We start from the raw sequence: 25,323 nt of genomic DNA, 5'->3' as shown, positions 1-25,323 counted from the left end.
AGCAGGACACTTATTTAAAACACATTTATTTCATTCGGAAAACATCTACTGAATGTAAGTAAGCCATAAATCAAGCACTGTCTAAGCCCTAGGGGTACAACAGAAAAAAACAAACAAACAAGAGTCCTGATCAGAGAAGGAGACACAAAAACCAAACAATTAGCTAGGGGATGGTGGCACGTGCCTTTAATCCCAGCACTCGGGCGGCAGAGGCAGGTGGATCTCTGAGTTAGAGGCCAGCTTGGTATACAGAGTGAGTTCCAGGACAGTCAGGGCTACACAGAGAAAACTTGTCTTGGAAAACAAAAACAAATAAGACAAAAACCAAGCAAAATAATCATATAACAAACTTAAAAGTCTAAGTAGTGGAAAGAGTTGCTGAGGAAAAAGCAGGGTTAGGGAGCAGGGAGTAAACAAAGTTTCTAGCCAGCCTGGTCTACAAGAGCTAGTTCCAGGACAGGCTCCAAAACCACAGAGAAACCCTGTCTCGAAAAACCAAAAAAAAAAAAAAAAAAAAAAAAAAAAAAGAGCAAGCCAGGTTGCATGAACTGGCTCAGCTATTAAGGCTCTTCCATCCAGCCTGACCACCTGAGTTCAATCCCCAGTTTGATGCCTGGGATCTCTATGGTACAAGAGAAGAACAGACACCCTATCCCATCCCCCGCCCCCAGAGTTGTCCTCTGACTCCCACATATGTGCAGGAAGTGAAAAATTAAAGAGAAACAAGTGTGTACACACTGACTGTCCTCAACCCAGACTCAACTCTGAAAATAACCACTGCTCCCAGCTTCTGACAGATCAGTGCCATTTGACCACAATGGCAGCACATGGCAAGTTTCAGCACCCTACTCTTACTTAGCAAGCTACCTTGGAAGTATATTTACATGACTTTGTATGAGGCTTGCCCAGCCCCTCAGATAGTATTCTATTACTAAATGAGCCAGAAGTAACTACAAGAGTTCTTGTCTATAAATGTAAGCCTTGTGCCACTACAATCAATGCCATGACTCCTGTCCTTACACGTAAATCCACTCTACATGTGCTAGTGCATGTGTAGAATAAAAGTCTGAGTGCTACTGTCGATCCAAAGCGTGTGATTTAAATTATGGTGGCATTGGCACACTGCTCTTGAAAAAAGTTGTATCTAATTGTGTGACCACAAGCAATACATGTGAGGGTATTTTACTTGAGACTATTTCCCAGTGGATACTCAGCCTAGAGTAGAGAGTTATTCTTCGTGTGTAACATGACCTATATTCCCTTGTCTATGAAGAGTCCATCATAACTTCTACCATTTTCTTAAAAAATTCATTCATGAATCATAGTGCACATGTCTTTTATTCTAGCACAAAAGACAGTTGAGGCAGGAAGATCTCTAGGATTCAAGGCCAATCTGGTCTACAAAGTGCCTTCCAAGATAGCCAAGGCTACACTGTAAGATCCTGTCTCAAATACCAACACCATCACCCCACAAACTTTTTCTAGGCAAAGTGAAGCACAGCCAATAATGCCAGCACCCAGGAGGCTGAGACAGAAGGATAATCCCAAATTCAAGTGCAGCCTGAATTACATAGTGACAGCTACCCTATCTCAAAAAACTCTATGTATATTTTCAAATTAATGTGCCATGTGCCATGGAACTCAAAGACTTCAATAGTGAACAACTGGAAATAATTTCCCATTAGAATTCTTCCCCAATAGTTTTTTTCATAGGGAATCACCTACTTAAGGGTGGCCTTTCCAGGCTATTCTCTATGTATGGACAAGCAGATAGACATGTATTTAAGGCACAAATGAAGGTGTGCTATTCTAAGGTTTATGTCACCTTCTTTCCAGAAGCCTATACATACAGGCCTAATTCTTTTTAACAAAGGCATCGTAATCCATTACATGAATACAACATACTTACTTTAACTGTAACCAAAGCCTCTGTATGTGTGTGCAGGACACTCTACTACTAGCTAGGCTATGTAAACAGATGTGAAATGGGAAGGGCACATTTCAGACTCTGCTTGTATTAAATTATGTTTTGGCAACTCATATAACTCCAGAGTGATCTATGGCCCTAGATACTGATGGAAAAATTGGGTTTCAAGCCTCTGCTATTAGAAACAATGCAAACCAATTATAAACCACATCTGGCTCTGCATTTTAAAACTTCTTTAGTTTCTACTAAAATCCTCTGAAGTAATTTTACCCATTCATATGCCTAGCAGCGAATGCCTCCATAGATCTTCATTTTTATCTTGGTCAATATGATTAAACAGTGGTTCTAAGTTCCTTTCTATTAATTTTTTCCAAATAGCACTCAGTGTTGTATATTATTATTATGAGTATTTTCTTGAATGTATGTCTTACACCATGTGCATGCATGGTGCCTACAGAGACCAGAAGAGGTACTGGGATGCCCTGTTGCGAATTAGGTTGGTACGATAAATAACCAGGCCAGCTCAAGAATAACAATTATATTTTAATGGTTATAAGGGAAAACTCACGCTACAAAAGTGGGAGGTCCGACTTCCTATCTGCAGAGAGAGGGCGTGTGAGAGCGAGCACACCTGGGTCCTCCCAGTTTTTCTTCCTGGGCTCCAGGTAGCCGAGCCTTAACTAGATGTGATTGGTTGACAGAGCTTCCCCATCAATGCCTTGGGACTGGAGTAACACAAATGCCCTTAATGCTGAGCCATCTCTCCTGCCTCAGTTTTTTTCTTCTTCTGATACAGGGTCTCACTAGATAGCCCAGGCCAACACAAAACCATTGTGATCCTCCTGCCTCTGCCTCTAAGTGATAAGATTATAGGAATATGCCACCTAGCTTAGTTTCATTCCCAGTAACAATAAAGTTGAATATTATTAAGAACTACTTCTTTGTCCAGGTCTGTTAAACTGATGGACACTCTTGCCTGTTACTAGTGATTGTTGGGTCTTTTTTATTTATTCTCTTTATACATTTTTAAAAACTCGTTTTGGGGGGGCTGGAGAGATGGCTCAGTGGTTAAGAGCATTGCCTGCTCTTCCAAAGGTCATGAGTTCAATTCCCAGCAACCACATGGTGGCTCACAACCATCTGTAATGAGGTCTGGTGCCCTCTTCTGGCCAGCAGGCATACCCACAGACAGAATATTGTATACATAATAAATAAATAATTATAAAAAAAAACTCGTTTTGGGGGTTGGGATATTATAGGTTGGTAATAAAGCAATTGTCTAGCACGCCAAGGCTTCAGGTTCAACCCTAAATACACACTGCACTCACAAAATAGCAAAAATTCTGTAACCTTTACATTTACCCACTTTCCTTTCATTTCCCCGCTAAGGCAGTTTCACTATGTAGTGCCAGGTGGCACAAAATTTACTAGACCAGGCTGGCCTTGAACTCAGTTCTCTGCCTGCCTCTGCATCCCAAGAGCTGGGACTAGATGTGTGGTGAGCCAGCGGGTCCAGCCCGTTTATCTTTTCAGTCTGGGATATTGCCAAATTTTCCTTAGAGATTTTTGTAATGATTTCTGAGTTTTATGACATATTTGTGAGTTTTTCCTACATATTTCTTAGTTATTTTGCTTCTTACAATTAAATCCCCATTTGAACTTCATTTTGGTTAAAACTGGTTGGTAGAAATGCAAAATATTGTCTTTTATATGATTATTTACTTGTGCCATTATTATTTATTAAATAATCCATATTTCTCCTACTGATCTGAAATACCACGTTTTATCGTCAAAAAATGATCAAATGTGTGTGTGTGTGTGCATGTGTGGATAGCACAAATTCTAATTGTTCTTAATAAAAGCCCAGAGTCAGAAATTAAGGGGTGAAAGCTGAGATCAGAGAAGCAGTGCGGCCAGCAACTAGAGAGACCTTTTACCTCTCCTGAAATCTCAGACCAAAGGGGGAATCCTGTCCTCAGACTGCACTGAGTTACTATCTCCTCCCGCCTTATATTCTTCTCTCTACTCAACCATATCACTCCTGTCTCCACCTCCCTACTGCTGGGATTAAAGGCCTGTGATCCCAGCACACCTCAGTGTGAGCACAGTTTCTCCTTTAGACACCTCTTTTAGACAGATTCAATCTTGTGCAGCCTAGGGTGGCCTTGAGCTAGCAGAGACGGATCCTTCGGCATCTGTCTCCCTGAGATGAAAGGTGTGTGCCACCACTCCCTGGCCTCTAGAGGCTTAGCTCTGCACTCTAATCTTCAGGCAAGCCTTATTTGTTAGATCACAAAAATATATATATTCCAGAAACAAGTAATTCAGAAACTTTAAATGGCATATCATTCTGATAACATTATGAAACCAGGAAACACATTGTCTTTATACAGTGGTGGCTTTTTTTTTTTTTTTTTTTTTTTAGTTTTTCTTTACTTTTTAAGTGGTGGAAGTAGTGACAATAGCAATCCAATCTATCAGAAGCCGGGCATGTGTGAGGTAATGCTCTACACTGAACCACATCCTGCGTACCTGTAGGTTGCTAACTTTCTTTCCTTCTCTTTCTTTCCTTCCCTGACTCCCTCCCCCTTTCCTGTCTTACTTCTTTCTTTAGAGTATTGATATGTAGTCTAGACTGGCCTGGAACTTAGGGGGATCCTTCCACCTCTGCCTCCCAAATGCTGAGATTACATGTGTGCCAACACGTCCATATAAATAGTTTCCAGACTGATTTTTCCTACCCCATAGCCCCAGGACACATATCCACCTGTCTATTCTATGTGGTATTTACTCTTGGATGACTAATAGCTGTCTTGAGTATGTTTTTAAAAGAATCCTTTTATCCCCATACCCTTCTCTCTAATATTCTCTGCCTCTTAAAGCCCTAGTTCTGCTCTGCTGAATAGCTGCAGTGCCATCCAAACTATCTCCCTGCAGTTATTGCCAGAATTTTTTTCTTAATGTAGACAATGCTGTCCTACAACTTGCTATATATCTGAGGATGGTGTCAAACTTCTCATCCTCCTGCTGCTGAGTGCTGGGTTTATGTGGTATTAGAAAAATACTCTACAGAGCTGAGCTCACCAAAAAAAACCCAAAATTTTAAAAAACACCAATCAGGGCTGGAGAGATGGCTCAGAGGTTAAGAGCATTGCCTGCTATTCCAAAGGTCCTGAGTTCAATTCCCAGCAACCACATGGTGGCTCACAACCATCTGTAATGGGGTCTGGTGCCCTCTTCTGGCCTGCAGGCATACAGACAGACAGAATATTGTATACATAATAAATAAATATTTTAACAAAAAAAATAAAATAAAATAAAAATAAAAAACACCAATCAATATGGAGACTGAGTCAGGAGGATGCTAATTCAAGAAGAGCCTGAAAAGACAAAGTAAATGAAAACAGAAGAACCAATAATAACAAAATCTAACCTCCCTGCTTCCCATAAATCAGATCATGTGACTCCTCTGCTTCTAAACCTTAAGTATAATCTGGAAAAACAACAAAGAAGGTAAAAAGAGAAGCTTATTTGCAAAGTTACCCCTCCCTATGTTGTTTTTGGTCATGGTATTTTATCACGGCAATAGAACAGTAACTAACAGAAGCAAACAGACAAACCTAATTCTGGATGGTGGGAATACCACAGGTCAGGGTTTGGCAAAGCACACCTTCATTTGCTCTGTACATAAAGTTAGACTTGAAATGCACCTGCCCACATGTTGTCTGCAGCTACTTTGGCACTACCTAGATCAGCAGAGGTGGCAGATCCTCCAGTTGCAACAGACAACATCCAATCTGCAAAATCTAAAATACTTACTATCTAGAATTATATTAAGAGTTTGGGGCTGGAGAGATGGCTCAGTGGTTAAGAGCAGTGACTGCTCTTCAAGAGGAGCCAGGTTCAATTCCCAGCACCCACATGGCAGCTCACAACTGTCTGTGATTCTAGTTCCAGGAGACCCAACACTCATGACAAAATACCAATGTACATAAAGTGTATGTATATATATATATATATATATATATATATATATATATATATATATATAGAGAGAGAGAGAGAGAGAGAGAGAGAGTGTTAGTTTGGTGACTTCAGCAGATTTGCTTCCTTATATTTAACATTCTACATAATTCAAATTACTTAAATAACTTGAGGAAAATTCACATTAACATTCTCAAAGAAACAAAATATTCTAAAACTGTCATAGCATACAAGCATCATATTTTTATAGAATAAAACTGAATCAATCAGAGCTATTTGGTAACAGATTTTAAAATATTTTTAAATTTATTTTTATGTGTATGGGAGTTTTACCTGCATGTATGATTATGCACCATATGAATACCTACCTGGAAGTAGAGTAGAATGTTTTAAGTTTCTGTCTGGCCGGGTGGTGGTGGCACATGCCTTTAATCCCAGCACTCAGGAACTCAGGAGGCAGAGGCAGGCAGATCTCTGTGAGTTCGAGGCCAGCCTGGTCTACAAGAGCTAGTTCCAGGACAGGCTCCAAAGCCACAGAGAAACCCTGTCTCAAAAAACAAAACAAACAAAAAAAAAAGTTGCTGTCTGGGTGCTGGGAATCAAACCTGGGTCCTCTGGAAAAGCAGCCACTGCTCTTAACTGCTAAGCTATCTCTCCAGCCCCCAGTAACATAGTTTAAATGAGAGGTGATTACAGAAATACTCCACATGGGAAAAACATATATAGGGTAACTGTATTAAATGAGGTGCATATTCCTAAAAACTTTGAATAATTCAAAATTAGCATAATTCAAGACCAATTGTCCCACATACATACACTAGAAGGATGTATTCTCAGAGAACACAAATTTATTACCAGTACTGCACATTGTTAGAAATTATATAGAACACTTCTGTAACTACATGTTAATAATACTTATTAATTATACACAGTAAAATCTTACTTGTACATTTAATAGCATAATAATTAATGATGCAAGTGATTAATCACATAATTTCAAATGATTTAGTATATAACATGTACAAGTTAATTTAATGACTTTCATTAATGAATATACTGTCTAAAAATAATTAGATAGTATCACCTTCCAATATGATAAATACTGGGAGAGTTACGGGGACTAAAATGGACAAGTTACCTTTCTACAACAGTGACTCCAGGCAAGACATCTGCTGAAGACAGACACGAGTGTGCTTTGAATCCCCGACTAAGGATCTTTGACATACAGATATATTTCCCAACTTTTTCTTTTTCACTATGGAACAGCAACCCATGTTTGGATCATTACCTTCAAAAATAATCATTGCTGCTTGGCATGTTGGTGCATACCTTTAATCCCAGAGGCAAGTGGCTGAGTTCAAAGCCAGCCTGTCTACACAGAGCGAGTTCCAGGACAAACAGGTTTGTTACACAGAGAAACCAGAACGATGCGGGCAGTGGTGGCACACGCCTTTAATCCTAGCACTCGGGAGGCAGAGGCAGGAGGATCTCTATGAGTTTGAGGCCAGCCTGGTCTACAAGAGCTAGTTCCAGGACAGGAACCAAAAACAGCACCGGAGAAACCCTGTCTCGAAAATTAAAAAAAAAAACAAACCCAGAATGAAACAAACAAAAAGCAATGACTGCTATAATATGGTCAAATGTGACAGCAGATACAGCCCGCCTACTCATTTACGTATTAAAACCTCAATGGGCTTTAAACCCAGGAAGATCACTAAGACTTACAATAAGACTTCTGCCTCCCTGTCACCACCTATCTTCTAAAATGTATTTTACTTACTATTATTGTTGGTTGTGTATGTGATGTGGGGACATGCGAGTACCACCGTGCACATGTGAAGACCAGAAGACATCTTTGTGGAGTTGGTTCTCTCTTTACATCTTTGCTCGGTTCTGAGGTCAGGCTTGTGTGGCAAGCGCCTTTACCTGCTGAGTCATTTTGATGTTCAACTACTTTCATTTCATCAAAAATAATTCATGCTGGAATTGCCAGAGTTTTTCCCACTTATTTTGTTATATTTGTCTGGCTATAATTTTTCTAAGCTAGGCAAGTAGTTTGCCTAATTTGCTCTGCTGCTCTGGGGTTTTGAGAATTCCCTCTTACACTGTGCAGGACACACTCCAGTCTAAGAGCACCTAGATACCACAGAAAGCGGTTTGGTCCTTGTGTAGATTTTCATCATCTCTAATACCTGCTGCTCCAAAGACACTAATAGTGGACACACTTGCGGTCCACGTCATCATTTTATAACACCTGAATGGCATTGTCACATAAGAAAAAACTTTTAAGCCAGGCGGTGATGGCACACACCTAACACTCCAGAGGCAGAGGCCAGGCTGGTCTATAGAGTAAGTTCCAGCACCACCAGGCCTACACAGAGAAACCCTGTCTCAAAACATGCCCCCCCCCCCAAAAAAAGACTTTTAATTATTCAAACAAAAAGTCACTAAAATCACTAAGTCAAGACCTAACACGGTCTACGTTAGCTCAAACACGATACTGAGAAAGGATGAGGGAACTTAGCATAGCTCAGCAGGTCAAGGTCAATTCTGCTGAAGTGATGGTTGGCACTGGACTACAACCACAGCCTGTGATCCTGATAGTCGGCCAAATCTGATATTATTCACTCTTTAAAATTATTTTTATTTTTTATTTTATTTTTGGTTTTTCGAGACAGGGTTTCACTATAGCTCTGGAGCCTGTCCTGGAACTAGCTCTTGTAGACCAGGTTGGCCTCAAACTCAGAGAGATCAGTCTGCCTCTGCCTCTGCCTCCCAAGAGCTGGGATTAAAGGCCCAGCTAAAATTATTTTTAAATTTAGGGACATTTTCACATTTTTCAAATTTTGAGACATAAAGTGAGAAATTAAGTAAATATGCACTTTGTACTATTTTCAGTCCCAGTGACATGACACCACTGAGCTTTCCAAAGAGGGAAAATAAGCAGTCAGGAGTGAGCAGGCACTTAAACGAATAGAGGAAGCTTAGTACAAAGTAAGATGAATCAAGAGTATATCCTTATTAATGATCTAGAGTCCAGCAGTGATTCAAAACATAAAATGTGTTACCGCTCAACCTTTTGAAAAGAATAAGCTACAAACAGGAAAGTACTTGCGTAATGTATGTGTATATGTATATGCATATGTGTGTATGTTTATATATTAGACTATAAGCAAAATGAAATAAGTAAGTGGAGGATTATCAGGTAACATACAAACAATAAAACTCACATTTCCAATGATCTCTGCTACTTCTTTAGGACCTGCACCTGTTAAAAATCAAAATACACATTATCATTCTCACAATATACATGAGTAAACACAGAAATTGGCATTCATTTTCTCTCACAAAGGTGGATTAGAGCCTGGGTGAGAATTTCTCAAAAAATAGTCCAAGGAAACACCTGCAGTGCCTAGTAAAGGTAAGGATTCCCTATTTCAACCCCCTGCTACTTTATTAGAATGCCTGGTAACAAAGATGGAAGGGTGGGGAATGGCCAGATGGCTCAGTGGGTAAAGGGCTTGGTGTACAAGCATCAGGCTATGAATTCCGATTCCCAGAACCCAAGTTTAAAAACAAAAACACCAAGTATGTATGTCTCTGAATCTGTAAGCCCAGGTGATCAGGAGGATCCTAGAGTTCACTGACCTTTCTAGCCTAACCAATAAGTGAACTCCAGGTTCAGTGAGACCCTGTCTTAAAAACTAAGATGGATTTGGTAGGTTAACATGCTTGCTACTCAGACCTGAAAACCTGAGCTTGATCCTCAGATCCCAAGTGGAAGGAGAAAACTGACTCCCAAAAGCTGTTCTCCGACCTCCACAACAAAGGTCTGGCATGTGCCTGTCCACACTTGTGCACATATATCACACACAGATATATACAATAATAAAAAACAAAACTCACATTTTCAAAAACAAGATGGAGAGTGGTGAAGACACCTAACATTAACCTCTGGCTTCCATGCCTACCCACCTATATAGATGTAAGTATATATGCACAACAGACAGACAGACAGAGAGACACACACAGGCAGGTACATTAAAATTTTCAAATTCTTTTTGTTTATTCATTTTTTTAATGTGTATGAGTGTTTAGACTGCAGGTAATGTATGTGCATCACGTGCGTGCCTTGTGCCTATGGAACCCAAAGCGGGACATCAGATTCCCTAGAACTGGAGTCACAAATAAAGCCTCCATATAACTGCTGAGAGCTGTACCCAGGTCCTCTGCAAGAGCAGCAGGTGCTCTTAACTGTTAGGTCATCTCTACAGCCCATTAGAAGCTTTAAAAAAAATAACTATACCCATCCTTCCTTTCCAACAGAACCCTCTTCATTTACTAGCCACTCACCCCACATAGTGGGGGCACCATTTCCTCATACAATATAAAGAAAGGCATTACCAATACAAACTCTTAGACTAAGCAATACTTTCCTCTTAGCCAAATGCCTCATACCTGTTAAAACACTGTTAGTGTTCGTGGTGGGCTGGAGAGCAGGTATTTTTGCCAACGATATCACACTGGTAATAACTGGTGTTGTAGGAATCCTTGGAGAAGGGAGTGTCGTCACAGCATTTTGTGCTTTAGGAATAATTACTGATACTGACTTTGGGAGCACAATTACTAAAAAAGTGTAATGAGACAGATTAGCATTGTCCCTGCACAATGGAGACGTACAAATTTGTAAATTGTTCCATAAAAATAAGGAATAAAATGAATGCTGATTAAAATAAACAATAAAGATAAAGTATAAATAAAAGGGTAAAACACAGGAATAGAATTATTTAACAGTTTTTCAGGAAGCAATACAAAGTTCTAATTTTGTGTAATGTTAGTTTGGGTTCTTGTCATAAAGTCAGTGTTCACTGGGACTTAAAAGGAGCCTGATTCTGTAAAACTCTAGCTTCAAAGGACAATCTAAATCCCATAAGATGTTCCAAAAATCTAATAATTTTAATATCTAACAGGTTAAATACCAGGTGTTAGGAATAACTAGAAGTTCCTGTTAGTGGGTATAAGACCCTACACTTAAGCTTATCTCAAATAAAACTTTAACAGTTTCCCAAAGCCAATGAGGACACTGTCCCTCCATGGAACACTGTTTTTTCTCTTGCCTAAAAAGAATAAGTTTCATTTTCATATTGTTTATATTATCATATTTTGCTAATATTCATGCTAATTACATTCAATCCTCCTTGTCCCCTTTCTTCCTGCAATGGTTCACCTTTTTTACGCAAATATGAAACAAAACAATATTTGTCTTTCTTTTTCCCTCCCATTCCTTCGACCCCTCCCTCTGCCAACTCAGTCTCCAATTGGTTTACTTCAACTATATTATAAAATGAATATTTTACTACCAACCTGACTAGTCCAAGGGAAGAACTGGCCAGTACAAAAGTGTAGAATAGACATATAAAAAGGGAGTACAAGGTAAGTAAGAGCCAAACTGCAAGAAGCAAAAGCACGTGGTGTCTGTCAATTAAGAACTTGAGGTTCTGATCAGAAGACAGGTATATCAAGTGTTTCTGACTCGGAACATATGACTGGGTGGAGACTTTAAGAACATTCCTCACATCTAGTCTGAATTTTTTGAACACATTAGCTGTCCTACTTGTAAAGTTATTTTCTTTTTCAGGAAAAACTCTGATACCCATAAAGAACTGTTCTACTTTATTTTTTTCTGAAATAATTAATGTGTTTCTCTTTTTTCTTTAGCTGCAAGCAAGATCTGCATCAAATTCTGTATCAGTCACAGCCACCATATTAACACACTTACATCCTTCCCTTTGTTTGCCCTGTTTTTAATTTTTATTTCTTTTTAAATTTTTTTTAAATTTTTATTTCTAATTATAACTGAGTAGTATGGATCCCTTACAATAAGTTACATATATTCACAGTTTAATCAAAAGCAATCAAATTAAATTTTCCTACAAGATAAATAAATATATATTTGACTGATTGATTTATGACAGCAAAAAAGCATCAGAATTTTCTCTCAAGGATTATGTGATGGCCTTTTGTCAACTTGACACAAGCTAGGGTCATCTAGGAAGAGGGAACCTCAATTCAGAAAAATACCTACATCAGAATACCCTGTAGGCAAGCCTGTGGGGGCATTTTCTTGATTAATGATTCATGCGGGTACTGTCACTCCTGAGCAGGTGGTCCTGGGTTGTGTAAAAAAGCAAGCTGAGGGAGCAATGGAGAACAAGCCAGTAAGCACTACTGCTCTATAGTCTCTGTTCAGTTTCTGGCTCTTGAGTTCCTTCCCTGACTTCCCTCAGTGATGGAGTGTGACCTGAGAGTTGGAAGATGAAATAAACCCGTTCCTCTCCAAGCTGCTTTCGGGCATAGTTACCACAGCAATGGAAACCAAACTAGAACAGATTGTCACTAAGGAGCCCTGAAGAAGACTTTAAAAAGTCCAGCTACCTGCACACAGTGCAACTCTGCTTGTATGGCAGTACTTCAACTGTGGATGCTGACACTAGCACTGACCTACAGAGCCCATGAGTCAAGCTTCACTTTACCTTTTTTGTGAACTGGGTCATTCACACTATAGTGATGGCAAAACTTCAAGACACAGAAGAGGTTGCAGAAGTACTTGATGCTGCCTCGCCATCTCAAGGACTCACTTAGCTTACCCTGACGTTTGCAAGCATCGCACCTGGCTATCTGAGGAGCAGAAGACAAGGAAGGGTTACAATTATAAAAAGGTAATATTACTGTAAACCAAAGACACGATGAAAACGGCTGCTTAGTTTACTGAAAATGAAAGGCTCCCACTTGAAATAAATACTGTGGTTAAAAACAGATTCTATTATTTGTTCCATATAAAGCATCCTAAAAATTGACTTTCTAAAAGTTGCTCTTTTTGTTTCCAAAATTACCAATGAGGGAATATAAAGACAAGTTGTATTTTATACAAGTAAGAAAGAACATACAGAGAAAGAATATGAGCTTTGGAGTCATAAAGACAGATTCACTCTAACAAATATTTAATTAAATACCCTTTTCCTTTTTTTAAGATTTTATTTATTTATTTTATATATACGAATGCTCTATCTGAATGTATGCCTTTATTCCAGAAGAGGGTATCAGATCACACCATAGATGGTGGCAAGCCACCAAGCGGTTGAAGAGCAGTCAGTGCTCTTAACCACTGAGCCATCTCTCCAGCCCATAGTACCCTTTTCTTAAGCACTGTGATTGGTCCTTCACCATATAATGGTTAGAACATATTATATTCCTCCACAAGGAAATTACGCATGGGGTGAGGCAGTTAAGTAGCTACTGATTCCACTAGAGCACTGTGGGTGCAAGGCAGTGTCATCTACTAGCTTCCTCACGGGCATGCTACTCACCTCTCTGCACTCCAGTCTTCTACTTACAGACTGGCAGTGTGCACCTATCTCTCAGGACTGCCACTGGGAACAAAACAACAAGGAAGGAGCACCAGATTTCTATTATTGCTCCTTTAATTACACCTGTCACCATATGCCTCTCAAACATAGGAAAGCAGTAAGATTATCAGTATGTCCCTTGACCTATGAAGGGAGGACAAGGTCTGACTTTAAATTCCTTAGAGTAACCTGAATTGGAGAGCTACTTAAGACAACATTATGTAAATTTCAAACCTCAGAGTTACAAGCAAGGTCATCACATTTTATAAGTAAGAGAATACAAATGCACACATATCCTTACTCAACAACAAAATGTCAGGCTAGTGATACAGTTCAGTCGAAGAATATTTGTCTAGTGGGCATGAGGTCCTACATTCAAGCCCCAATACCAGGATGGGATTGGGGAAAGGCTCTCCAGAAATCCTAAACTCTAAACACACATTCTCCTCACGTTATTTGAACATATTTTAAATTGAATATGATCAGCACCTATTTCAGAAAGACAAAGAACATGTCCTAGTTACCTGATAGAACAGAGCTGTAAACTTGGACATGCATTCTTCACAACAGAAAACTTGAAGCTTGCCTTCCAGTCGATTTTCTACAAAATTTGCAGATGTCTGTAAGCAGTAACTGCACATCTTGCAGCAGTTTGTCCATCTTTCTGCAAAGTCTTGAGCAGAGAGGGTCTTGCAAACTGAACACAAGGAAGGACAAAAGGGAAAGACAAACACACATTAGCTCTAGGCGTGAAGCCAGTGTCTATTGTGTTTCAGCTGACTTCTAGCCAGTGTGATGACAGGTCTCTACGCCCAGCATTTGGGAGGTGGAGGCAGGAGGAAATTCCAAGGCAGTCTCAACTAAAGGCCAAGTTCAAGAAGTTCAAGGCCAGACTGAACAACTAGAGCCTTCTTTTAAAAAAAAAAAAAAAAAGGAAGCTGAAGAGATTGCTCAGCAGTTAGAGGCTCTTTCAAAAGACCTGGGTTTTGCCAGGTAGTGGTGGGGCAAGCAGTCTCTGTGAGTTTGAGGTCAGCCTGGTCTACAGAGCAAGTTCCAGGGCAGCTAACGCAGTTACACAGAGAAACCCTGTCTTAAAAAAACAAAATGAATGAATGAATGAATGACCTGGGTTTGGTTTCCTGACATAATTTTTTGCCTCTATATAATAGGATAATCTCCATATTCACAAAACAAAAATTAACATTTAAATATGCTCTAAATATTATCCATATTCAGAAATATCAGAGGTATTGTATTTTAAATCAAGTTGCAACAAAAGGCTTTACAACTCATACTTTACAAATAGGTAGAACAAAAAATAAAAAAATCTGATGTCTTAGCTAAACTTACAAGATTTTCTCGCTGGGCGGTGGTGACACACACCTTTAATCCCAGTACTCAGGAGGCAGAGGCAGGCGGATCTCTGTGAGTTCAAGGCCAGCCTGAACTCACAGGCTCCAAAGACAGGCTCCAAAGCTACACAGAGAAACTGTGTCTCAAAAAACCAAAACAAACAAACAAAAACAAAACAAAAAAACAACAATAAGATTTTCTCTACTAATGTCATTAATTATAGTTTCTGTTTGCTTAACAGGACAAATTTTAAGGTGTAGCAAGTATAAACTGCATAAATTTAAACTTGTAAAAATGTCCAAGTAATACTTCGTAAAAGAGAAAAGGGTTTTGTTTTGTTCTTTTGATTTGGTTTGGTTCTGGTTCTTGGTTTCTCGAGACAGGGTTTCTGTGTAACTGTCCTGGCTGTCCTGGAATTCACCAAGCTGGCTTCGAACTCACCAGAGATCCTCTGCCTCCCAAATGTTGGGGTTAAAGGAGCACACTACTACTGCCCAGCAAAAGAAGTTTCTGAAAAGCAAAAATCGTAAATACACTCTCTTCCATACTGTGTGAGTAACAGTGAACCCCCTTACCTTCACTACAGAATGGCTTGTCAACCCCTGAGTACCGCACAACATCCTTGATGACTTTATATATTTTACAGTAGTCGCATAAAGCCATAACTTTATTTCTCCTTTTGTATTCTTCACAGCAAACCTCGCCACAAAACAGAAACATTCTACCCTGCAAAAACAAACAACGGATATCATTAAGCTCTAAGTACAAAGAGGCTGGAAACACGGCTCACTACTCTGGCAGAGCACCCACGTTAGGTTGCTCACAACTGCCTACAACTCCAGTTACAAGGGATCCGCTGCCTGTGGAGGCACTTGTGCTCACATGGACATTACCCCCCAATTCCCCCCATACACACACAATTAAAAATAATTTTTTTAAAAATCTAACTAACAGCAACTTTCTCTTTTAAGAAGTATTTTTCCAGACCAGTGAGATGCTCAGCAGGTAAAGGCATCACTGCCAAGTCTAACAACCTAAGTGTGACCCGGACCCACATGACAGGAGAAAACCAACTCATGCAAACTACGTTCCACTTGCACGTCATGACACGTCCATATCCGTGAATACACAAATATACACAAAATAAATTTCTGTTAAGTTAACACAAACTAAGGAACTGTTGAAAATGAAAAACCAGAAATGCTCTCACTGGGTGGTTACCCATATTTCTTTTATGCTGTCTCTTTACCTTGTAGAAAAGCAGCTCTGGTTTTGTGGCAAAATGATGGTTACAGTGCTGGCACTTGAGTCTCATGAACGTATGGGTCAAAGCAATCTGCTGGGACTGTTTAGCTAGAGTTTCCAGAGCAGCTGCTGCAGGCTTGCTGATGGGGCTACTGAAGGAGGAGACGGGGGCACCTTTTCCTGCTGACACTGCAGGCTGCGAGGGTGTGTTCATCACCTCTTGGCCCGGAGATATGGGTACCAATGAAGAGTTTGTTCCCTCTGGCTTGTTAAACACATTCTAAATGAATATAAAGCAAAGACTTTACTGAGTAAGAAATAACGTAACTTAATTGTTTTAACTTTCTCTTTTTAATAGTCATTCCACTAACATTCTTTTTTAATTTTACTTCTAACAGAAAGAATTTCAGTGACACATCTTCCAGAGCAGAAGGGTTAAAAAAATGAAACACTCAAAAGTAACGGACTAGAACAAAAGGTTCCCGTATATTTCCCTAAAACGCCTTTCCCAAGCCCTACACATATCACCAACCAACTCCTGTTGGCTCGTAGGTGATAGTGGATACACAGATATCCACCTCTCACCCAGGAAAACCAACAGACTCTTTCCTCTCTCTGTATAATGCACAGAGGGGCAGAGATGGAATAAGGAGGACTTACAATTCCATGCCAAGAATCATTAAGTTTCTGACCCAGGACACAAGGGGTACATGAGCCCCCATCTAAAGCTTTTGTTCTTCACCATACCCTCTCACAAACCACATTCTAGCTTCTATTCTTTTAAAATAAGAAAGAGAGAACAAGAATGAGCGTGGCAGCACACACCTACAATCCCAACTCTTGGATCAGGAGGTCAAGGCTACCCCTGGCTACAAATCAAATTCCAAGGCCAGCCTAGACTACAGGAGGAGACCCTGATGAGAGAGAGAGAGAGAGAGAGAGAGAGAGAGAGAGAGAGAGAGAGAGAGAGAGAGGAGGCGAGGGAAGGAAGGGCACTTGAATCAAGGACCCTGAATCAGAAAGCCCAACAGCTGGTTCAAACATTTGTACAAATGACCTCTGAAGCATTGCTTGACTAGACTGGGGGTTTGTTTTCTTAAAGCCTGCATTGGAAATCTTCTGACTAAACAGGTGTTACATGCTTGCAATCCCATAACTTCGGAGATAAAAACAGGATGATTGCTTCATATTTGAAGCCAATCTGACCTTCTACATAGTGAGTTCTTAGCCTCTTTGGGCTAAGTAACAAGACTGTCTCAGAAAAGGAAAAAAATGGGCTGGCAAGACAACTCAGTCATGCCATTGTGGCATGTAAACACATACTAAATAAATGTAAAAAATATATATAATTTTTACAGTGTTTTGCCATAGGCCAATGTCTCAGAGAGCTAGAGGTGTGTACCTGGAAAGCCAGCACGCAGTTGGAGCTGCAGAAACTGCAAATAGTTCCGTCTGACATGGCTACGTGATACTGAGGAACTGCTGCGGTTTTACAACTGTGACACAAAACCTGGAGACCTTAATGACAAAAAATAAAACAATGAATGTTGCACACATACAGAAATGATACAAAAGTCTACTAGTAGAAAGACAATCAAATATTCAGCACAGACTCTCTTATGTCTTTGCGGGCCTGGCTCCCAACCATCCCCCAAGGATGCCCAACATCTGCAGAAGAGAGGCTCACGTCCATCTTATAGAACGGCATCACAGTGTTTGCATACCATCTCTGTACATTCTAAACATCCGCCCACAGGTCATCTCTGTATCACTTACAATACCTAACCAATGCAAATATAATATACATAGCTAACATGCTATATTACTTTGAGAAAAATAATTTTAAAAATCTCTGTAATACTCAATTATATTTGCTGAGGGATTTTGTTTTTTGTTGTTGTTGTTGTTGTAGTAGTAGTTCTGGCTGTCCTGGAACTCACTATGTAGACCACAGTGGCCTCAAACTCAAGAGATCCGCCTGACTCTTGCTTCCCCGGTATTGGGACTAAAGGTGGGAATCACATTTGCTGAGTAATTCTGAGGTATGGTTGGTTGAATGTGGAAGGTCAACTAACTATAACATAAAAATATCATGGAGCTTTACAGTAATCTCTAAATCTAACTGCAACAACTAACCTCAATGAACTCCGGTTCATCAAAGCCTAACTTAAAGGACCGGAAACATGGCTCAGTGGTTAAGAGCACTGGGTGCTCTTTTAGAGGACCTGGGTTAGATTCCTAACTGCCAAATGCAGGGTCACAAGCATCTGTAACTCCGGCTCCAGGGACTATGATGCCCTCTTCTTGCCTCCATAGGCACCAGGCACACACATAATGCATAGATATACATGCAGACAAAACAGGCACATAAAATACAATAATAAAAAAATCATTTTGTTTATTTATTTATGTTTTTTGAGACAGGGATTATCTGTGTAATAGCTCTGACTGTCCTGGAACTTACGCTGTAGACCAGGCTGACCTCAAACTCACAGAGATCCGCCTGCCTCTGCCTTCTGAATGCTAAGATTAAAGGCATGTGCCACCACCATCCAGCACAGTATTTTTTCTTTTTTCTTTTCTTTTCTTTTTTTTTTTTTTTTTTTTTTAGCTTTCTGAGACAGAGTTTCTCTGTGTAACAGCATGAGCTGTCCTGGAGCTCACTCTGTAGACCAGGTTGGCCTCGAACTCACAAAGAACCACCTGCCTCTGCCTCCCGAGTGCTGGAATTAAAAGGTGTGTGCCACCACTATCCAGCCACAAAAAAATATTTTTAAAAAGAAAAAAAAAACTATCTTAAAACTTAGTAATTATTTTTTATTTTTTCTACACATAAAACCATAAAGTATATTCTACAAAAAGAGAGTATCAGTGCAAATCTGTTTTTATTTTCAGTTCTTCAAAAGTAAGTCAATCTTGGGGTTTTGGCCATATTAAATAAATTTAGTATCTAATGAAATTAAGAACACCAGGTATGGTCATCTTTAATATGTTACCAAACCTGTAAATTTATCAAATTTAATCATTACCTGAAGAAATAACAGTCTTAATCCTGTAAGCAGATAAGCAATTAATAGAGCAGAAAACCTCTGATCTTCCTGGGTCGTCTGTACTCTCACTCGCTTCAGCAGACAGCTTCATTGAATTCCCCAAGGCATAGAGTGGCTTCTGGGCCAAATTCTATTAGGACAGCAATAACAGAAGTGTGTTTAAGCATAAACATAATTACAACACTGTTTCAGATAAGAAAGGGCCAGGGAGAAGGCTCAGTGAGTCAAGTGCAAGTCCTATGCAAGCATGAGGATATAAATTCAGACTTCCAGATCCCACTTTCCGATCCCACATAAAGCCATGAAATCCCAGTGCTCCTACGGAAGATGGAAGGGAGGCGGAGACAGCAGTGTGTATATGTAACCCCAGTGCTCCTACGGAAGATGGAAGGGAGGCGGAAACAGCAGTGTGTATATGTAACCCCAGTGCTGCTACGGCAGGAAGGGAGGCGGAGACAGCAGTGTATATGTAACCCCAGTGCTGCTACGGCAGGGAGGCGGAGACAGCAGTGTATATGTAACCCCAGTGCTCCTACGGCAGGAAGGGATGCGGAGACAGCAGTGTATATGTAACCCCAGTGCTCCTACAGCAGGAAGGGAGGCGGAAACAGCAGTGTGTATATGTAACCCCAGTGCTCCTACGGCAGGAAGGGATGCGGAGACAGCAGTGTATATGTAACCCCAGTGCTCCTAAGGCAGGAAGGGAGGCGGAGACAGCAGTGTATATGTGTAACCCCAGTGCTGCTACGGCAGGAAGGGAGGCGGAGACAGCAGTGTATATGTAACCCCAGTGCTCCTAAGGCAGGAGGGAGGCAGAGACAGCAGTGTGTATGTAACCCCAGTGCTGCTACGGCAGGAGGGAGGCAGTGTATATGTAACCCCAGTGCTGCTACGGCAGGAGGGAGGCAGAGATAGCAGTGTATATGTAACCCCAGTGCTGCTACGGCAGGAGGGAGGCAGTGTATATGTAACCCCAGTGCTGCTACGGCAGGAGGGAGGCAGAGATAGCAGTGTATATGTAACCCCAGTGCTCCTACGGAAGACGGAAGGGAGGCGGAGACAGCAGTGTATATGTAACCCCAGTGCTCCTAAGGCAGGAGGGAGGCAGAGACAGCAGTGTATATGTAACCCCAGTGCTCCTAAGGCAGGAGGGAGGCAGTGTATATGTAACCCCAGTGCTGCTACGGCAGGAGGGAGGCAGAGATAGCAGTGTATATGTAACCCCAGTGCTGCTATGGCAGGAGGGAGGCAGAGACAGCAGTGTATATGTAACCCCAGTGCTCCTACGGAAGATGGAAGGGAGGCGGAGACAGCAGTGAGCTCATGTAATCCCAGAGCTCCTGTGGCAAGATGGGAGGCAGAGACAGAAAAATCTCTAGAACTCCACAAGCAGCCTGACATACAAAGCTTTAAATAAAAAGAGACCCCCACCTCAAACAAGGTAGAAGGACTGGTTGTTGTTCTCTGACACCCACACATACGCCATGGCATGCACGCACATTCATTCACACACGTATGCACACATGCATGCACACATACACACAATCATAATACAGATTTTAAGAAAAAACAAAAAACACAACAACAACAAAAAAGCCAAGCCAGGTGTGATATCCAAAGCAGAGAATCGGGAGCCTAAGATCAGTCTTGGCTACAAAACTGAAGAAAACTAGTAACTACTCAATTAACAACAAAGCACACTATACATGATGAATGATGTATGGATAATCCATGAAGTACAGAGCCATTCTCAGGTCTGATCTGGACTTCAGTTTAGGAAAGATGATCAGATGACTCTTCAGCAGGAGACAGAAATGATGCTTAATTCATAAGAGATCCTACAGAACCATTTCCTTATCAAGCTGAGTGACACACTAAGTAGGGCTAATTATATAATGAACTATAGAGCCAACTCATACTTTAACAAATAATAATGACCACCACTTACACATGGAAAGCAACTGTCACTTCAAAACTGTCACTTGTGCAATAGCCAATCATTTAGTAGAGAAGTAAATGGGAAGGAAAAGGATATCATGAAATTTCACACAATCCGCTTAGTAAAAATGGGCCTCAAAAATTTGGAAGAATACAATACCAGTCCCAAATTAGGAATGGAATGGATACTTAAGTCACAAGTAAAGAAGCATTAGTTATTTTCCTGTGAGGATAGTAACTGGACTGCCAAAAGAGGCAGTTCCTAAGAAATGAAATATTTCTTAATAATAAAAGAACATTTTCAACTGCTCCAAGGAATGAAATCAAGCGCTTGCTAGGTAAAGGAATGGTGAGCATCTGAGCATGCAGGTGCATGGGTGCTGGAGTATGAACATGTGTGTGGGAGGCAGGGCTAACCCGGCTATCACACAGGTGTTATTTACTTTATTTATTTGGTTTTTTGGAGACATGGTTTCTCACCAGCCTGGAATTTGCAAGTAGCTGATGCTTGCTAGTCAGTGAGCCCAGAAATATGCCTTCTCCCACCAGGATTGTAACCATTCACCACTATAACCAGCCATGTGGGTTGTAGCAATGGAATTCAAATCTTCATGTCTGCAACCACTCTACCAACTACCTATCACCTTAGTCCCTTAAAAGATCGTTATCTTTTACATCTTTTATAAGAACTTTAAAAAAAAAATAAGTGAGGATGATGGTTCAATGGTTAAAGTACTTGCCACACAGAAAAAAGGGTTATAGTTAAAATCCCTAGATTTAAAACCCATATAGATGCCAAGTAGATTTGGTGGCCCCTACCTGTAATTTCAGCATTTGGAAGGCCGAGATGAGATTTCCAGGACAAGACGGCTAATTAGACTAGCTGAATTGGTGAGTTCTGAGTTCAACTGAGAGACTTTACCTCAACGAAGAAGGTAGAAAGCAACTGATGACGACTCCTAACACCAAACTTAGACTCATACACGCATGCCCATGTACATATAAACGCACACAAAAAGAATAAAGAGAAATCTCAACCAGTAATAATTAAAACTGAAACAGATATAATATTTAATCAGACTATCATTTATTATAAATAATTAGTACCTGAAGTATTACAATGATAGTACCAAACCAACTAAGAATTCATTCCATAATACATCTTAAAAGAAAAAAAATAGAATTTCCTTTAGTTTCAGTCAGTTTTGGCTTTTAATTCTTGCTCATTGGTGCATCTATAAGGAGTTTTCAGTATCAATATTTCACACAAGTCATTTGTAAGTTCTGAGTCATGAATAAAATAGAATTTTTTTAAAGTGGCCTGTTTCATCTTAATCATGTCATTACACAACCATCCCATGTGGAGTTTGTCCCCTTTCCCTGGAGAGAAGATCACACCAGGATGAACAGAAGGAACTCCCACCTTCACTCTGCAACTCACCCTTGCACAGCCAGCTCACGGAAGAGCCTACAAGTCCCACAGCAGGAACCCACAGCTGCTTGTACACCATCAGGGACAGGAAGGTGTCTAACTCTAACAATGGCTCCCATGGCCATAGTGCTCACAACTGTTCGCAGTGAGGCTGTTAGTTGTGTGAATTGTGAAAAACGAGCATCACAACGAAAACATTGTACCACTTTTTGATTGATTTCTTCTTCCTCTACTCCCCCCCCCCCCCGCAAAACAGGTAGCCCTGGCTGTCCTGGAGACCAGGCTAGCCTCAAACTCAGAGATCTACCTGCCTCTGCCTCCCGAGTGCTGGGACTAAAGATGTGTGCCACTACACCTGGTCATAATATTTAATTTCAAATCTAATCTGTATATCAGATACACAGATACAAAATAAGCAGAGCCATGTAAAAGAAATCTCTGATTTTAGCCAGGCATGGTAGCATTGTAATCTCTGCCCTTGGGAGGCTGAAACAGCAAGATGGCCTCAAGGTTGAGGCCAATCTGAGTTACATAGCAAGGTACTGTCCTTAAAAGAGAGGGGGAAAGGGAGGGGGAGGAGGGAGAAAAAGAAAAACTACCATGTCTCTGAGCAGAATTCCAATGAATGTGAAATATAACTAACTTACGTCAGTGACCTTCTGACACATCGTGCACTTAGTTGAAATGCCGCTGGTATATATGGTAACAACAGGCTTCTTTAGCTCATAAGAAGATAGGCATAACTGGCTGCAGAAATCTTTGCAGGAAGAGGAATTTTCAAATTTGGCTGTGATCACATCCATTGGATTAATAATCTCTCTAAAAACAAATAACAAAGACAAATGTGCAATGATTCTACCTTCTTTCTCTCTGAGAGTTAAAATATTATCTCAGCTAGGAGTAACTATTGCATGGTAGAAAAAAACCTATATAAATCACCTGAAACACAGCATTGATGATGAGTTCTGTTACTTCTCAATTAAATGATTATGACTGAAGCAATTATTGTCTCCACTATCTCATGTGTAAAGTAGGACTTATAATATCCAATGTAAGCATTTGTACAAGAATTATATTTAACAAAAAAAGACTTCCAGTTCTCTGCTAGAATCAATGAAACTAGATCCAGTGGCCATCCCACAACAACAGACCACAGGACATGAGTTTACTACTCAACAGCTGCCAATAGTAGAATCATGACTGAGATCACAAATTATTTTTTTAATTAAAATTTTTAAGATGAACTATGAGAGATTAATATAAAAATTAGGATGCTATATAAATCTGAACTATAAGTGTCGGGAAGAACACAACACAAATAACTTAGCAGTTCTGTGAGATTTGTAGGGCGATTTCATAAGAGTCAATTATTGCAATAAGCACTGAAAGCAACATCCAGTTAGAGGCTAAATGCTGCTCTTCTCAAAGGTATTGAAATTAAAGGAAACATTCAAGATAGAAACAACAAAGTAATTGATGACTATAGTATTATGCATGCAAGTACAGTGAATTATGACTATATGCTAGTCATTAAATATCACAGAAAACACTATGAAGGAAGTACTATTATCATTTTTACTTTTCAGACAAGGAGACTAAATGTGAGGTTAAATTAAATTGCCTCTCAAAATCAGTCTACTGACACAAGAATTCAAATCCAGAGTCCAGAGTTGATCATCCTCATCCTACTGGCCAACACCTTGTACAGCTTTTTGTTTTTTTGGTTTTTCGAGACAGGGTTTCTCTGTGGTTTTGGAGCCTGTCCTGGAACTAGCTCTGTAGACCAGGCTGGTCTCGAACTCACAGAGATCCGCCTGCCTCTGCCTCCTGAGTGAAGGCGTGCACCACCATCGCCAGGCTTGTGCATCTTTTTTATCTTTATTTTGTGAGACCAGAGTCATTCCTCCTTAGGCACCCACCTTGTTTCTCATGATAAGGCCTTTTATTGGGACCCTCATGTGCCAACTTCCCCAGTGCTGGGATCGCCAACATTCACCATTATGCCCAGCATTTTTAAATGTTTTAATAGGATTTCACGGTGTAGCCTTGGCTGGCCTGGAACTCACTACGCAGACTAGGCTGGCCTCAAAGTCAGAGACCCACCGACTTCTGTCTCCCAAATGCTGGGATTAAAGGCATGAGCTACTGTGTCCAGCAGTATGCCCGTCATTTTACATAGATGCTAGGGATCAAATTCAAGTCCCCATGCTTGTAGAGCAAGCTATTTACCAATCGGGCCATTTCCCCAGACCACATACCTTTATTACTACAACTACTGCATAGTAATCTATGAAAGGATAATAAAAATTAACTAAATTTTTTAAAATTCTCCTAAGCTTCTACAGGGTGTGGTGGTTCAATAGCACTGGTACGGGGAAAGGCAGGAGGATTCAGAGTTCAAGGTCAAGGGCCAGAGAAATGGCTCAGTGATTGAGAGCAATGGCTACTCTTCCAAAGTCCTGGGGTTCAATTTCTATCACCTACATGGCAGCTCACAAAGGTCTGTAACTCCAGTTCCAAGAGATACAACACTCTCATACAAACATATATGCAAAAGACTAAAAAAAAAAAAATCACTAAACAAAATAGTTCAAGGTCATCCAAAGCTACAAATGAAGTTGAAAGCCAGTCTGGGCTATGCCAGTCACTGTCTCACAAAACAATCATAAAAAGCTGGTGAGATTACTTAGCTGGTAGAGATGCGTGCCACCAAGTCTAATAACCTGAATTGAATGAATGGGACCTTCACAGTGAAGCCTACTCCCACAAGTTGTTTTCTGACCTTCTGTGTGTGTGCAACGCATGTACACACACAGAAAACACACAGGATAAATAAATACATATAAAATTTTTTTAACCAATCAACCAAACATCAAATATGTGCTTGCATATAAATAAAGTAGTGATGCTAAAGCGTGATTTTTCACTAAAAACAGTAATAAGTTATATTTAGTCATATGTAATGGTACACATCTATAATTCCAGTAC

The 25,323-nt window shown here is 40.3% G+C and overlaps 1 protein-coding gene across 2 annotated transcripts in view; it reads right to left on the bottom strand.

The window, feature by feature from the left end:
* Nucleotides 1-25,259, bottom strand: part of LOC142842221 (zinc finger MYM-type protein 6-like) — a 32,320-nt gene extending 7,061 nt beyond the window's left edge. The window contains exons 1-9 of one of the 2 annotated variants that reach the window (XM_075959083.1): nucleotides 22,983-25,259; nucleotides 18,945-19,095; nucleotides 17,318-17,433; nucleotides 15,920-16,195; nucleotides 15,246-15,396; nucleotides 13,842-14,014; nucleotides 12,445-12,589; nucleotides 10,370-10,537; nucleotides 9,142-9,179 (exon numbers count right to left, since the gene is read on the bottom strand). In XM_075959083.1, the coding sequence (XP_075815198.1) occupies nucleotides 9,142-9,179; nucleotides 10,370-10,537; nucleotides 12,445-12,589; nucleotides 13,842-14,014; nucleotides 15,246-15,396; nucleotides 15,920-16,195; nucleotides 17,318-17,433; nucleotides 18,945-19,095; nucleotides 22,983-23,138 (1,374 nt within the window). In that variant the 5' untranslated portion in view covers nucleotides 23,139-25,259. Of the gene's footprint in view, nucleotides 1-9,141; nucleotides 9,180-10,369; nucleotides 10,538-12,444; nucleotides 12,590-13,841; nucleotides 14,015-15,245; nucleotides 15,397-15,919; nucleotides 16,196-17,317; nucleotides 17,434-18,944; nucleotides 19,096-21,722 lie in introns of both variants that reach the window. The other variant, XM_075959084.1, reaches the window with a different exon arrangement.
* Between the last annotated feature and the right edge of the window lie 64 nt (nucleotides 25,260-25,323).

The sequence above is a fragment of the Microtus pennsylvanicus genome, unplaced genomic scaffold (assembly GCF_037038515.1).
Source record: "Microtus pennsylvanicus isolate mMicPen1 unplaced genomic scaffold, mMicPen1.hap1 Scaffold_290, whole genome shotgun sequence".
NCBI classification, from domain to species: Eukaryota; Metazoa; Chordata; class Mammalia; order Rodentia; family Cricetidae; genus Microtus; species Microtus pennsylvanicus.
Note: the sequence above shows the minus strand (reverse complement) of the source record. Positions and strands in the feature narration are given on the sequence as shown.